Consider the following 13816-nt stretch of genomic DNA (forward strand, 5'->3'; position numbering starts at 1 on the left):
CGTTGCTGAGAACCAAGATCCTGCAGATTTAAGACTGGCTTTCGAGAATAGCAACAGAGGTATTGCTGGCAAAGTGATCGAGGCATGATTAGATAGGACAGGAGTTCCAGCCCATAGCTGGAGCCTGCGCTAGATACCTCTGGGAGAACTCTTGCGTCATTCCGTGGGCAGAGGCCTTTTCAACCCAGTGTGCCCATGATGACGCACAAGTCCAGGCAGATGAGTAGACCGGCGGCTGTTAGGGAGTGGCAGTCTGGATTAAAATGCAGTGATAGGGCCTGGGGGTGGGGGTGAAGTTCAATGGGAGAGTACTCACAAAATGTGTACAAAAGGCCTCAACTTTGAGTCCTAGCACTATGAAAAAACAAATCAAATTCAGTGGTGGGTGCTCCCTGCACCCCATCAGAGTGAGAACTGTGAAACCGTGCTGGAAGCTGACCTGGCTTGTGACTCTGAACATTGAGATAGCAGAAGTTTCCAAGGTCAGATGAGCCCAGCCCTGGTTATAAAATCTGTCTAGGAATAGGCAGGGCTGACTGACATCTGGGTGTCTTTCCTAGGACACCTCCCCCCCCGGAATACTGGGCATAGGACATATTGGGAAATGAGCTGTTGACTGTGTGATGTCCCACTGTTCTATCTGCTCCCCCAGGGAGGGAAGGGACTTTCCCCAAACTCCTAGGCCTGTCCCCTCAACTAAAGATGGCCTTGCTGGTTTCAGTGGGCACACTGGAGTCACTGTTGCCACTTCCTGTCCCCCACGTTCCAGCTATGTGGCTTGGAGATGCTCAAAATGTTTTCTCCATTCCCTGCAAAGCTGGGCCCCATATTCTGGCCTCCAGATGGCTGTGAGGATCTGCAGTCCCAGAGCATCCAGAGGGACCCATTCCCAGCCTCTTTTCTCCTTCTGTCTACAGCCAGTCTCTGCAGTCATCAACATAAAGTCTTAACTCGTGAGAGGGATTGAGAGGCCGGGATACTGTTTGAGCCCCATCCCTGAGTCTTCATGTTCTTGTTTTGGCCTCAGGCTCATCACCTGTGCCATGAGCAGGTTCACTTCACTCTTCTCAGGACTCTTCTTGGTCTATGGGAATGGGTTCCAGAAGGAAAAGGGGCTGGGGTGCTCCTGGATCCCAGCCTATATTTATAGTATGTGATGCCTCAGGGACCCATTGAGTCCACAGGGACTTTGCAGGCCATGGCCCAAGATGTAGAGTTCACACTAGCACCCTGCTCACAAAGCATCCTGGGGTTCCCAATGTCCTAAGCATTGCTGAGTTTTGGACTGAGGTCTTCCTCCCAGGGAGTAGAGGGTCCAGAGGCAGACCTCTGCTCTTTATCATTCTCGGAAGGGGAAGGGACATATCTGGATACTCCCAGCATGGCTGTTACGAGCACCGGTGCCAACTTCTGATTTTAGGAAGGCCAAGGGTGATGACTTCGTCAGTACTGGAGGCACAGGGATCTTCCCTTTCCTGGATACCCAGAGAGCAATTGGATGCCAAGCTGGGGAGGATTATATGGATTACTCCAGCTGCCCTGGATCCAGAATACTCAGGCATCTAACAGGTTTCAAGCCCTGTCTTTTGATTAAAGCTTCCCAAATGGGCCCATCATGAGTTGACCTTCCAGGCAAGAGTGCCCATGTAGGCTAACCTCCCTGCCCCGACTACTTTTTTGGTGGGGAAATTGAGGTCCAGTGAGAAGTGACCTATCTAGGGTCCTGGAAGATTCTTGATTCTCACTTCTTTTTTTATTATTTCTAAAGACCAGCTTTCCCTCATTCCCTGCTGAATGCTTCCAGCCCCGCACCCACGCCTCCTTCTTTCCTGTCCTCAGCCTTCAGCCTGGGCCTCCCAAGTCTACCCACGAATTCAGGCATGCCTTGTCCCGAGGAATCCATGAGTGACAGTCAACAGGGGCGAAGGAGGAGCCTTGTGCGCATAATCTTGTGTTACTGGACTCTGGCTTCCTCCTTGTTGGTTTGAAGAACCCGCCTCTGTATCTGTGCCTTGACCTCACTGCTCCCATTGTCCTTGAGGACTCTGCCAGGCACTGTCCTGAGCACCAGTCTTTGACAACACACTGAGATTCTAAGCAGGGAACCTTCACATCCCCTGTAAAGGCAAGCTCAATGCTTTAGCAACCCTCAGACCCATAAGTAGCATTCAGAGAGTCTGGGTTGGCAGCCTACAGGTTGGTCCAGAACCTGCTCAAAACCACCATGCACCATGGCAGATCCGGACCTTCTTCACCTTTGGACACATCCCACTCGCATCCTTCCAGAGCCAGGTGAAATACCTACGGAGTTCTCAGCCTTGGAGCACACACTGACGACAGTTGGTGCCCAGTTGCTTCGTGGGTGCTCTTTCCTCTGGGTCTGGCCCTGGAGTGCAGAGCTGTGCTGCGACCCCTTCTCTTGCCTCACTGACCAGGCAGGAACTAGTAAACAGTGGGCCCTCAGAAGATGTCCACAAAGAGAATGGAGGATGTAATCATGGCTTGCACAGGGATCCCACATGTGATATGTTCCCACCCAGGAGCTGCAAGGTCTCCAGCATTGGAACGCAGTATGAACAGATACAGTTTAGGACTCCATCTCCTTATTCTGATTCCACGACTGGCCACCTAGGTAACTCCTGCCTGTCTACTAAGTCTGAGGCCTCCGTGGGTACAAACCTTTTCTTCTTCTCACCTCGAGTACTTGCTGCATCCCAGGTGTGATAAGACCCTAGCACAAAGTGGTCTACTAGCATAGAAGTACTTACTCTTGCTCTCCAGGAGGCCCAGGGAGGCTTCCGAACTGTGAAGAGCCTGCACTGGATGACTCTCAGCAGGAACTTGGGATGGCACAGCCTGCCAGAAGTCGGTCATATGAAGCATGGACAGAAGGAGCGGAAGGTCTGGGCACCTGAAGACGAATACTCCAGTGACCTGGGTCATCACTTTGGGCTTTGCAACTGCAGCCAAGACATTTGTACTTCACCCTGAGCACAACGGGCTGGGTTTTCAGGCTCAGAAGCACATTCAAGGCACATCACGGCTGGTGAGGGTCACCTGCTGTGACAACCAGGGCCCCCTTCTTCCTGCCTGCTGTAGTGAGAGACACTTCTGTGTCCTCTGTGCTGCCACTGATCCATAGACAGGAAAGGTCTCCTGTGAAGAATGAAAGAGTCCAGTAGCTGAAAACCAGAGACCAGAAGTAAGGGAGACAGGGCTTAGGATTCTGTGGTGTGTGGGTGCTGAGCATCCTTACCGTGAATGGACTTCCATTTACCTGATGCTGCCTGGGACTGATAGCAAAGACCCAGAAGGACACTGTGTCCACACCACTAGGGACACAAGCTTGACCTTGGTGTCTGTGGACCAGACTAGTAGAAAAAGACTGGAGACTGGAACCCAGTTTGGGAGATGGTGACACTTTCATGACTTCACCCATGGGTGGCAAAGAGGATCCAGTTTTCAGGATGATTTCAGTGAATTCTGCAGCCTCTCCAAGATACTGTCTTCTCTAGAACACTTCCCATACTTCAGCCCTCCTCTGAGATTTACCTCTGCAGAAACTGTGAGTCCCCTGAGATTCACTTGGCTCCCTAGTACTTGACCTGTGTTAGGTGCTCAGTAGTTTCTGATGACGCAATTTCCCTTCCCTTTCATCTCCTCTTCCATCTCAGGGAACCCTTCCAACCACCCACAATTAGGCTAAGCATTAGGAAGTTTATTTTGAAAGCAACGAGGAGAATTGTCCTAGGTCCAAGAGGGAATACGGCTGAGAAAGCCTGTGTGACCTGCCCAAAGGGAAGCTAGAACTGAGGTCTGACGTGATTATGTCTGGCTCGAGGCACGGCTCTCTTCCTCTCCCTGAAGGAACGAATGGAGGACCCCACCCTAGAGATGGACCAAGCCTCCTCTGCAATGCTGCCTTGCTGAACACATGACAAGGGGCTGTCTATAACCCAGTCTGGAAGGGCCAACTGACCTGTAATTGAATAGCATGCGGTAGGTTGGGCTGGGCTGAATGCCTCTGGACAGCGTCAGCCTCCAATGGGCGGACTCATCTTAGGTTAATTCGACCCTGGCTCAGTGCCACCTGGTTCCCATCCTCACCCAGTGGGAACCTAGCAAATGAAAGATGAGTGACAAGCATTCGTCTAGAAGCAACGAAGAGAAGGTTTGCTTGTGAGAATTATAGCAAGACTGACCCCTGGGATCACTTACTTCTTCAGCAATCCATCGTGGGTCATTCTGCTCCTGCTTGCTCAATTCCACAGTGATTTTGTTGAGCTATTACTTGGTCCGGGCCTGTGGGCCCTGACAACCATGTTGGGGTACTCATATGTAATATGAAGTTGTAGAATGGTAAGAGCCTACCTTTGACCACTTCCTTCCAGGTGCTAAGGGAACTTGAAAAGCAACGGCATGACAAAGTACTGATATGTCCTGCTTTTCTGCTTGGGAATTGGCTGTGGCCATAGTGTGTGTGTGTGTGTGGGGAGGTGGGCAGCGAGTCGTTGGAGGGATAGCTCCAGGAGCAGAGGAGGAACCAGGAATTTTCTGGGCAGCTGTGTGGTCCCCTTCTTGATTGCCTAAGACTAAAATGTCTGAAGTTGCATTTGGCCGGTTGACATACACTCACAACTCCCCTCTGCCAAGACCCCAGGGTAAAGGATCAGAAACACATCAGCCTCTAGAGACAAAGGCATATCAGAGAGGCAGCACTAGGGTGGTGATTTTAATGACTTTTTGGGTGGCAGGAAGCAGTAGGGGGCTGATTGGCATTGGTCCAGTAGTGTAGAAATCATGAGAGCTGATTCTGTTCTTAGATACCCAGGGCTCAAGTCCCTGCACCCCACGCCACCCCCATTCTCAATATAACATCGAGCCCATGACTTTCCTCTTCCTAAAGCCACCGCCCACCCTCTCTACTGTGAAGATTTTATCTTCTGGTGCTTTGACAGTCACCCGGAGTTCTCTTAGAACATGTACAAGCACTTGAGTTTTGATTCTGACTCTAAAATGGAGCCAAGATATTCCCAGTTTTGACAAAGCTCCCTCAGGAATGTCAAGAGTCATCACCGCTGAAGGTCTTGAAAGACACCTTCAACTCAGACACGCCATGGTAGCATGGAGGGGGGTCCCCATGGAAAGATGCCAGAAGCTAAGGACTTGATATTGCCCTCCAGATGAAGGGGATTAAGAGGAGCCCAAGATCTGCCCAATGGCTTCTGTTGAAGAAAGGTGTTTGAAATGAGTGTACTGGGTACCCGGGGAGTTTGCGAGGAGGGTGGGTTAGGTAGATGTTACAGTAGGAATAAAATACTGGAGACGGGAAAGTCAGTGGCAGAAGGGATGGCTGGTACGTGACTCTTTGGGATGTAACAGGAAGAGCTGTGGCTGTCCAGTGGGCTGTACTGCATTCGGCTGGCAATAGGTGAAGTGTATTCCTCTGTACCTTGGCTTTTACAGAGTCCTTCCTTGTCTCCACAGCAACATGGTGCTTACTGAACACTGCCCTGGAAGGGTCCTTTAGTGTCCCTGGGTGTCTCCAACATTTTCCTGTGCTCTCCACATGGCATATCTGTCTTTACTGAGTAGTCATGCTGGATGGCTCTCTGCAGTTTGTAAGCTGGAGCAAAATGGCTCAGGTCAGGCTTTGCACCCATTGGCAATTGTGTTCCCAAGGGTAACCAAGGACCTGGGACAGAGTGAGCTGTGAAAGGGCTGGGGACCAGAGATAAAAACAGAAGATAGCAAATATGCTGGCCAGACATTTGACAGAGAGGATCTTATTTTGAGTTGTGTATGTGTGTGTGCATGTGCGTGTGTGTGTTTCTGTGTGTGTATGTATGTGAAGGTGCACATGCGTGTGCGTATGTGCATGTGAACCGTGTGTGTGTGTGATAAGGTCTCTCATTGACCTGGCACTCCCCAAATAGGCTAGCCGGGTTAACCAGCCAGTTTCAGGGATCTGCCTGTCAGCCTCTCCAGTTCTGGGATTACAAAAGTTTGCCACTGCCTCCCCCCCCACTTTTTATGTGGGTTCTGGGCATCTGGTCCTCACAGCATAGCAAGGACTTTGCTGAAGGAGCCACCTCTCCGGCTCCTCACTGCGTTCTTATCACCCACATTTGAGATAAGGGCTGGTTCTGTGTTTGCAGGGATGTGCAGCTGAGATACGTTTGTGATATTGCTGATTAGCAGAGCTGGGATCCACATGCAAGCTTGAGCTTGCTTTGATTCAGCTCATCGTAGCTTGGGCTCTGTCCTTCTCCAGCTCCGGGAGCTGCGTGGAATGGAATGATGTGGGTTAGATGAGCTGTGTGCAGGCCACTTCCTCTCTTTCACCTTTCTTGACTTTCCACTCAGCCAGGACAGCTCCCACGTATTTTGTCAAGAATGTAAAGATAGGTATCTGCCTTTGCACTTGGGGAACTTCCCAAGACATCAGGCACCCAAACATACATCGAATACTACCCCAGAGAGCTGAGGAAAGGACTTTTCCATGTGGCCATTGGGTATGAGCTCCTTTTCCCTGGGACTCCCACATCTTCCTCATGGGCTGGAAAGCACCCCAGGCCTCCTGATATAAGCTCAGTACAAGATGAGGCAGGGGAGAGCTCTTGGCTTTACCAGGCATTCAGTGGTTGCTCCAGAGAGGCCCAAACCAGAAACCCATCATCATGAAAGTCATCAGCATGGCCCTGATGTGTCTGCTGCTGGCTGCCATGTGGCCACAAGATGTGGACAGCAAGAGCAGTAAGTGGTGGGGTTCCTGTACTTGGCCTGGGGAGGGAAGAGTACAGACAGGTGTTCTGGATGTAGGGCAGAACTCACCTAGTCCTCTCACTGGCTCCATCTCTGCTCCCGCCTGGAGATGAGGGATGGAGGGCATGAATGGACTGAGGGCTCTGGGCATGGAGGAGGTTGGGCTAGGGGCAGCCATCTACTGCTTTATGTTGAGCTCAGACCTGAAACTCACCCCTGATTCTTTTTTTTTTTTTTAATGACTGCGGGGACAGACCTGGGCCAGGGTCCTCTGGGTGTGATCCTAAGCCTGGCCCTTTCTTGAGAGGCACTTTTTCTTTTGAGAGCTGAGCTGGCTTCAGTGTAGAAGATCCTTACTCAATAGACACTTGGGAGGGACTAGTGGGGGTTGTTTCAAACAAGCTGGGAGCCCTGAAGCCCAGAGGAGGAACTGGGTCTAGTTTCCACAGTGTGACAAATGGCAGGCAGGGGTTGAAGGAAGAACCACAGGAGCTAATAGCTGGAAAAGCACTAGACCTTTCTATATGGCTAAAGTGGAGTTTGTGTTCCATTTAGAGAATACTGACCTAACAATGGACCCAAGGGTTTGTGAGCTAGGAAGGAGCGAGGGTTAGAACAAGAGACTTTGAAGGTGGGATGTGGGGAGGGGAGTATACAGAATGGCAGAGTTGGGGGTTATTGGACTATGAAAGAGGACCAAGGAGGGGATGCAGGAGATTGTGTAGAGAGGGACTAGCTAACTACTTCTTGGGAACACTTTTTCCCCTTCCTTCTGAGCTCTTGTACAGGTTCTGTCTGCAAACCGTGAACTGCAATGTCCTGCGTGTAATGGGGTAACAGGTTCCCTAGAATGTGAGTCTAGAACCGTAGAGCTTAAGTACTTGTATGGTACAAAGCTCTGTGCTTGCGATGGGAGACGGAAACTGAAGAGGGCTGTATCTGTGGGATCTCAGTGTACGGACAGGGGTGTGAGCTGAGTCAGGGGCTCAGGCTGGCTTGTGGTTAGTGTCTCCACCCTCTGCTGGTTTGTGGGGTGCTTAGCTCTGACCCCCTCAGCCTTCTGATTATTCTCCAGAATTGAGTGGCTGGTGAGGCAGGGCTGCACCATGGCCCTCTGGATATGGTCTCCAAGCCTGAGTCTGTCCTAGCAAAGGCTTTGTGGGTTTTCCATTTTAATCCTTGTGTGTTTGGGAGGCTGAGGTATGGGTGCTAATAATGGTCTTCCGTGTTTTTCTTCTAGTGCACGTGGCCTCCTCTCGCTGCTGCTTCAGCTTTCTGAAGAAAATGCCTCTCCAGAAGTCAATCCAGTGTTACAGAGAAATCAGCCCCTCCTGTTCCCACCGAGCTGTTGTGTGAGTGAGCACTGACCAGCCTCTAGTTTGGGGAGGGATAACGCGGACTGGAATGAGAATAGCGGACACTAGATGGCGCTGTTCTACAGGAATAGGGACTCTTAAACCCAATCAGGCAAACTGTGGTGCAGCGCCATGCTTGATCGCAAGGGGGAGCATAGGGCTTCCCAGGGGGGAGTTCCGATTTATTTGCTTGAACTCCAAATAAATCAGGACTTCCTCCCCAAGTGCAAAGGCAGATAACTATCTTTACGTGAAGCCATGATTATATCCCATATTATCTAGCCAGAAGGAAATGCTTAGCCAAAGCGACAGACAGGCTGGAGCTTTGGCTCAGTGGGTAGAGTGTTTGACTGTCCAAGGAGTTCATATTCCCAGCCAGCACGCAGGAAGTAGAGCAAGGTGGTGTGAGATTGTTACTCCAGCAGGATGAGGCAGAGACAGGCATATCCCACGGGTTTCTGGTTCTGACCTGACTGAAACAGGTTCAAAATTCAATGAGAGACCCTGCCTCAAAAAGCAAGATAGACAGACAATGAATTGAGGAAGACTTCTTACCAACCAACCTGTGGCCACCACCATGAACACCACACACACACACACACACACACACACACACACACACACACACACACATTTACCAATTTGCCAAGCTGCATTCTCGAGGGGCCTTGGACAGGAAACTCTTCCCCTACCCTGTGCTTTGGCTCTGGTCTGTAAAGAGGGACAAAGCAGAAACTTGCCTATATCTCAGGGTCATTAGTAGCCGGGTTGAGGTGACTCGCACACCAGGTCAGCATTTTGAGGCGCTTTCCTGTTATGACTCCTGCTGATCCTCTTAGGACATACATTTTGTTAGAGAGAAACTGAGTTTGGGGAGGCAGAGGTGGTTGTCTAAGACCATTGGCCAGTGGGAGGCAGAGTTGGTTTGTGGAATGAATACCAATCAAATTAGGAAGTGGACAGATGGAAAAGAATCAATCTCTCCTCTCCTCTCCTCCCCCCCCCAAAACACACACACCTACACCACAAACCCAGAGCAATGTGTGGGTTCCGAATGGATACACAAACACTCAAAGCGGGAGCAGGGAGTTGTTCTAGGATGGCGAAGTTTTATCCTTGTTACGCATCAGGATGTTGGCCAGCTCCTCTGCCCCAGCCCCATAGAGGGAATCCTAGTCCCTAAAGGAGGGTCCAGGGGTCCCCAATAATCAGCTCCCAATGTGACACCAGTGTGTCTTCAGATCATATACAGTCCCTTCGTTCACAGAGTGGGGAGCTCAGGGGCCTCTGAGTGTTCCAGGTTCCTAGTGGGTGACTCGGGCCCATGTTCTCTATTCACAGATTCAGGATGAAGAAAGGTCAAGAAAACTGTGCCAAGAGTACAGATGCGTGGGTTCAGCGTTACCTGAAGGAGGTGAAACCCTGCCCGCGGAGGTGAAGCTGAGCTCCGCCTTCCCATCCTGGCCCCAGAGACTGGAGCGTCCCTTCACTCAGTCCCCCACCCTCCAACTGCCGTCACCCTCTGCCCACTGTTACAGATGCACCCTTCTCAGTCACGTGATAAGCTATTTTATGGTACTCTGTCTGTTTAAATTATGGAATCTTCAACACCTACAGCCTCTGTTTCTTGGACTCCATGAGGACTTCAGGGTTCAGACTTGATTGAAATTGGGGGGTGGAAAGCAGGGCCTAGAAGGCTGGGGGCAGGTTGGACCTGGGGCCAGGGAAACCACTACATAGGATAAGTTTTGATCCAGGCTGTGCTATGGCCTCTCTTCCAGCTTTGGTGGTGGAGGGAGCCATAGTAGAACAACCACTGGCACAAGGCTGGGTTCACACTGGGATGGGAGCCCATGTGATGGGGGTCCTGCCTGCATCCCCAAAAGCTCAGGATGGGGTAATGGTAGCCTATGCTCTAGGTGGAGGGGCGTCTTGTGTTTATCTGCCTGTAAGATGTTGCTGACTCTATTTTATAAATGAGGCCATCGGGGTTGGAGAAGGACGTAGAGAATGTCAGGGCCACAAACTCAGGCCAAGGGACGTCCTGAGGAGGTCTAGAGGTGTGTAACAGACCCAGGAAAGCAACTTTGGGCATGAGTGGGGGATTCTGAAAGTAAAGGAGTAGCAGAAGGCAGGAGCTGAGTATGAAGTGAAAGAATTACAGGTCAGAAAAGTAGCATTAGAGGCACTGTTCCGGGCACTCAGAAGAGCCCATGCCAGACACAAAGAGGACTATGAACATCTCATTCCTTCCTGCATGCTGCACCACCCTGATTACCTTAGAGCGCCCCCTAATGGCCGAGAGTTAGCCCTGAAGAAAACTCAACAGGTCTTCCTAGGGCATCCATCTTCCTGTTACCCACTTAGCAAACCTCATACTCATAACGTAGGCTGGCCCTAAGTCACAGTGTCCCTTCACCTTTCTTTCAGGCACACAGTGCAGCTTTGCAAGCTGGAGAGAAACCTACCCAGGTTACAGAGGGCAGGGCCCGAGGTTCAAGAGGTCACGAACCAACTTTCGCTAGATCATGCTTTAAAAAATAACCATTGGAGCTGAGGGTGTAATGTGATGATGGAGAATTTTTTCAGCGTGCACAAAGGACAGGGATGAGATCCTAGCACCATAAAAACACAATAAAAACAGGTGATCAGTATTCACAATGCAGCCCACACCACTGAGGATTCAAATAATAGTAACGGTGAAGGTGCGGTATGCTTTGTATCAAAAACAGTCAGATTATTCCAGAGGACAGACGGGAAAGCTGGGGGGAGAACAAAACTGCTCCCTCTCATGGTCCGGCAGGGTCTAAGTATGAGCAGGACAGCGAAGGTCCTGGAGGGTGGAGCTCTGGTCCAGGTGTGGCACAGTGCCACAGCCCCACTTTTGCTTGAGATAGGCATAGAGCTCGGTGTGTAATGAGCACCGGGCACTGCCAATGGAGGAGAGCTGCAGACAGGAGGAGCCCTCTTGAGGATGCCCCTGGGACCCATTCCCTCACTCTGCCTCTGCCTTGTCCGCCAGTGGCAGGCCAAGGGCTGCCCTGGTGTGGGGAGAGGAGGGACCTCCAGAGGTAGCTGCTGCTCTTCTAGATCACTCCATAGAAACTTTCCTGGTGGTTGATGAATTAAAGCCAGAGCCTGCAGCCACTAGGTGGCGGTGGCGGGGCACTTGTGGGACGTTCTCAGGCTTCTCTGGACACTTTTATACTATAGGATTGGCGAAGCTTTGATACCGTTTCTCCACCTTCAGGCTCCAGTACATCTGGTGTTTAAAATCTGGGGCACAGCTTAGATAGGGGACATATAGTGATGGGGAAGTCTTGGAGAGCGAGACTTTTCTACCTTTGTGACTTTCCACCCACATGGCTTTCTGTGCCTGTGACAGCCTCCTGGGGACAGGTGGTGTTGCTGAGCTGACCGCTCTTCGGTTCTCTCAGAGGGATATTCCTGCTGGTAGGAATCAGGAAGTGTTCAGGATCTGGCCACAATCGGGAACAAGGTCGCAGAGGAAAGGCTTTAGGAGTAAGCAGAGCTTCTGGATCTGGCTGTAACAGCAGGCACCTGCAGGGCAAGGCAAAGCAATCATCCAGAATGGATCCCAGGTCTACAGCTCCTGCCTCAGGCCCCAGGCTTGGTGGGGAGTATTGATATGCGATTTGAGATCTCAGACTTCTCTCTTGGCTGCATGGCTGGGACATATCCTTGACACCTGGCAGAGTCTGGTGCATGGCCAGTGGGCAGGCCCTGGTATGGTCCCAGATCTGCAGGGCCTTATGGTCAGAAGCATCGCAGACGTGGTTCTGGGTTTGGAGCAGGCAGCTTAGGTACCAGTCTTGCTCTAGGATGGTCTGCAGCTGGACAGGAGAGTTCCTTCTGCCTCTAACCCAACTTCAGCTTTCTAGTTTTGGAATGAGATAATCAAGGCTCTGGAAAGCCTTGCTCTTCTGATTGGCTTAGATGTGGGCCTGTTGACTTGGGGGGTTCCTGGAAAGAGAGAAGGACAAAAGGCAAGAGAGGTCATGGAGGAGGGAGACAGACTGGATTCCTCTGGCTGAGTCAGCTGTGGGCAACAGAGGCTGCCTGCGGCGAGCAGCAAGCACAGAAGAGCTGCAGAGGCCTGCACACCAGGTCACCTGCACACCAGGTCACCTGCACACCAGGTCACCTGCACACCCCTGTCTAGGTTAATTCTGGCCTCTTTCCTTTAGCTACTCTGCTCGTCTTCAGTGAGGAGCTCACGTCAGGGACTGTCCGAAGACTTTCAGGCCAAGTCATAACCAAGACAGAGGTCCCCAAATTCAGCAAGATGGCGTTGGGCGTCACATAATACACCAGGAAATGCAAGAGGGAAGCCATGGGTTGTAAGCCCAGCATGGGGAGCCAGAGGGGACCGAAAACAGGGCTGTGTCCTAAGAGCTCACTGCAGGCAGGCAGCCATTCAAAGAGGTTATTTGTTTCTTCTTCCTCCAACGTGAGAAAAAAAACCATAAAGGAAGGCTTTGCCCATGGTATGTATTTAGTTCCGAGGAGGCGCGTGTCTTTATCATCTTGTCTACGTGATGGATGAGGAAAGAGAGGTGTAGAGAGATTAAAGAACGCACCCAAAGCCCCGAGGGAAGCGAGTAGTAGGCAGAGGGCTAAGCCAGTCAGCTTTCACAGAATTGCGTCCATCAGTACCTTTTCCCAAGCGGAATTTAGTGTGAAGGTCCAGTGCTTGGGCAGAGCTGGGCAAGCTCTGATGGCAGAGTCTTTCTTTACACAACACTCCTTGCACACCGCATTGTGAACCATGCATTTCTGCCACCCATTTCTCTAGGTTTGGAAATACCAGTGCTTGATATTCTGATGGGAGAGGGTCAGACAGGCACTCTGTTCCTGTTTCTGGAACTGCCTTGGAGGAGAATGGACCAGGGATTGAGGGGGATGTGTAGCTGGGCCAGGTAATACTGCAGTGGCAGTGATGGGAGGGAGGGGAGCAGCAGGGAGGGGCAGCCTGGCCAAGGTCTTCTGCCTGAAAGTGATGTCTGTTCCCCCACACACCCAGTTCTGGCTTTCCTCCTCTCGGAATATTCTGGTACATTCACATCCACAAAATAAGTCTTTTCATTTTATCAAATCAGTAACAGTGAATGTAAAGGGAAGGTGAAATGTGTGTGTGTGTCTGTGTGTGTGTGTGTGTCTGTGTGTGTGTGTGTCTGTGTGTGTGTGTGTGTGTGTGAGAGAGAGAGAGAGAGAGAGAGAGAGAGAGAGAGAGAGAACACAAAACAAGGATGAGTTAGACCCAAAGAAAGGTGCTTTGGCAAGCCTTCTGCTAAACTAAAACTCTCCTAAGGCTGGAGAAAAGGCACAGATTACCAGGGCTAGAATGAAAAAGGAAGGGTGTCATCTCAAGACTTGCAGACACCAAAAAGAAAATAAAAAGTGTGCACCAATAAATTTAATTTAGAAGAAATGGATGAGTTTGTTTTTTTTAAAATATAACCAGATTGCAAAAAGAAATAAAAACAATGTAGCTACTAAACAAATGGAAGCAATAATTGAAAATCTTCCCACAACACATCCCTGGGGCTCGGAGGGCTTTAGCAGATAATTCTCTCCAGCCTTGAGGGAACAGACCATCCCCAGCTTGCGCAAGCTCTTCCAGAGAATCACAGCTGTTTGTGTTCCTCAACTGAAACTTACAAACTTTGACAGAA

General features: G+C 50.7%; 1 protein-coding gene across 1 annotated transcript; it reads left to right on the plus strand.

Moving 5' to 3' along the window:
• Positions 1 to 6680: 6680 nt before the first annotated feature.
• On the plus strand, positions 6681 to 9648 carry Ccl1 (C-C motif chemokine ligand 1). The gene is made up of 3 exons (XM_075989624.1): positions 6681 to 6756; positions 8006 to 8117; positions 9462 to 9648. Exons 1-3 carry the CDS (start codon positions 6681 to 6683, stop codon positions 9556 to 9558), a joined length of 285 nt encoding a protein of 94 aa, XP_075845739.1. The 3' UTR covers positions 9559 to 9648.
• The last annotated feature ends 4168 nt before the right edge of the window (positions 9649 to 13816 follow it).

This window comes from Microtus pennsylvanicus, chromosome 11 (genome assembly GCF_037038515.1).
Source record: "Microtus pennsylvanicus isolate mMicPen1 chromosome 11, mMicPen1.hap1, whole genome shotgun sequence".
Lineage (NCBI taxonomy): Eukaryota > Metazoa > Chordata > Mammalia > Rodentia > Cricetidae > Microtus > Microtus pennsylvanicus.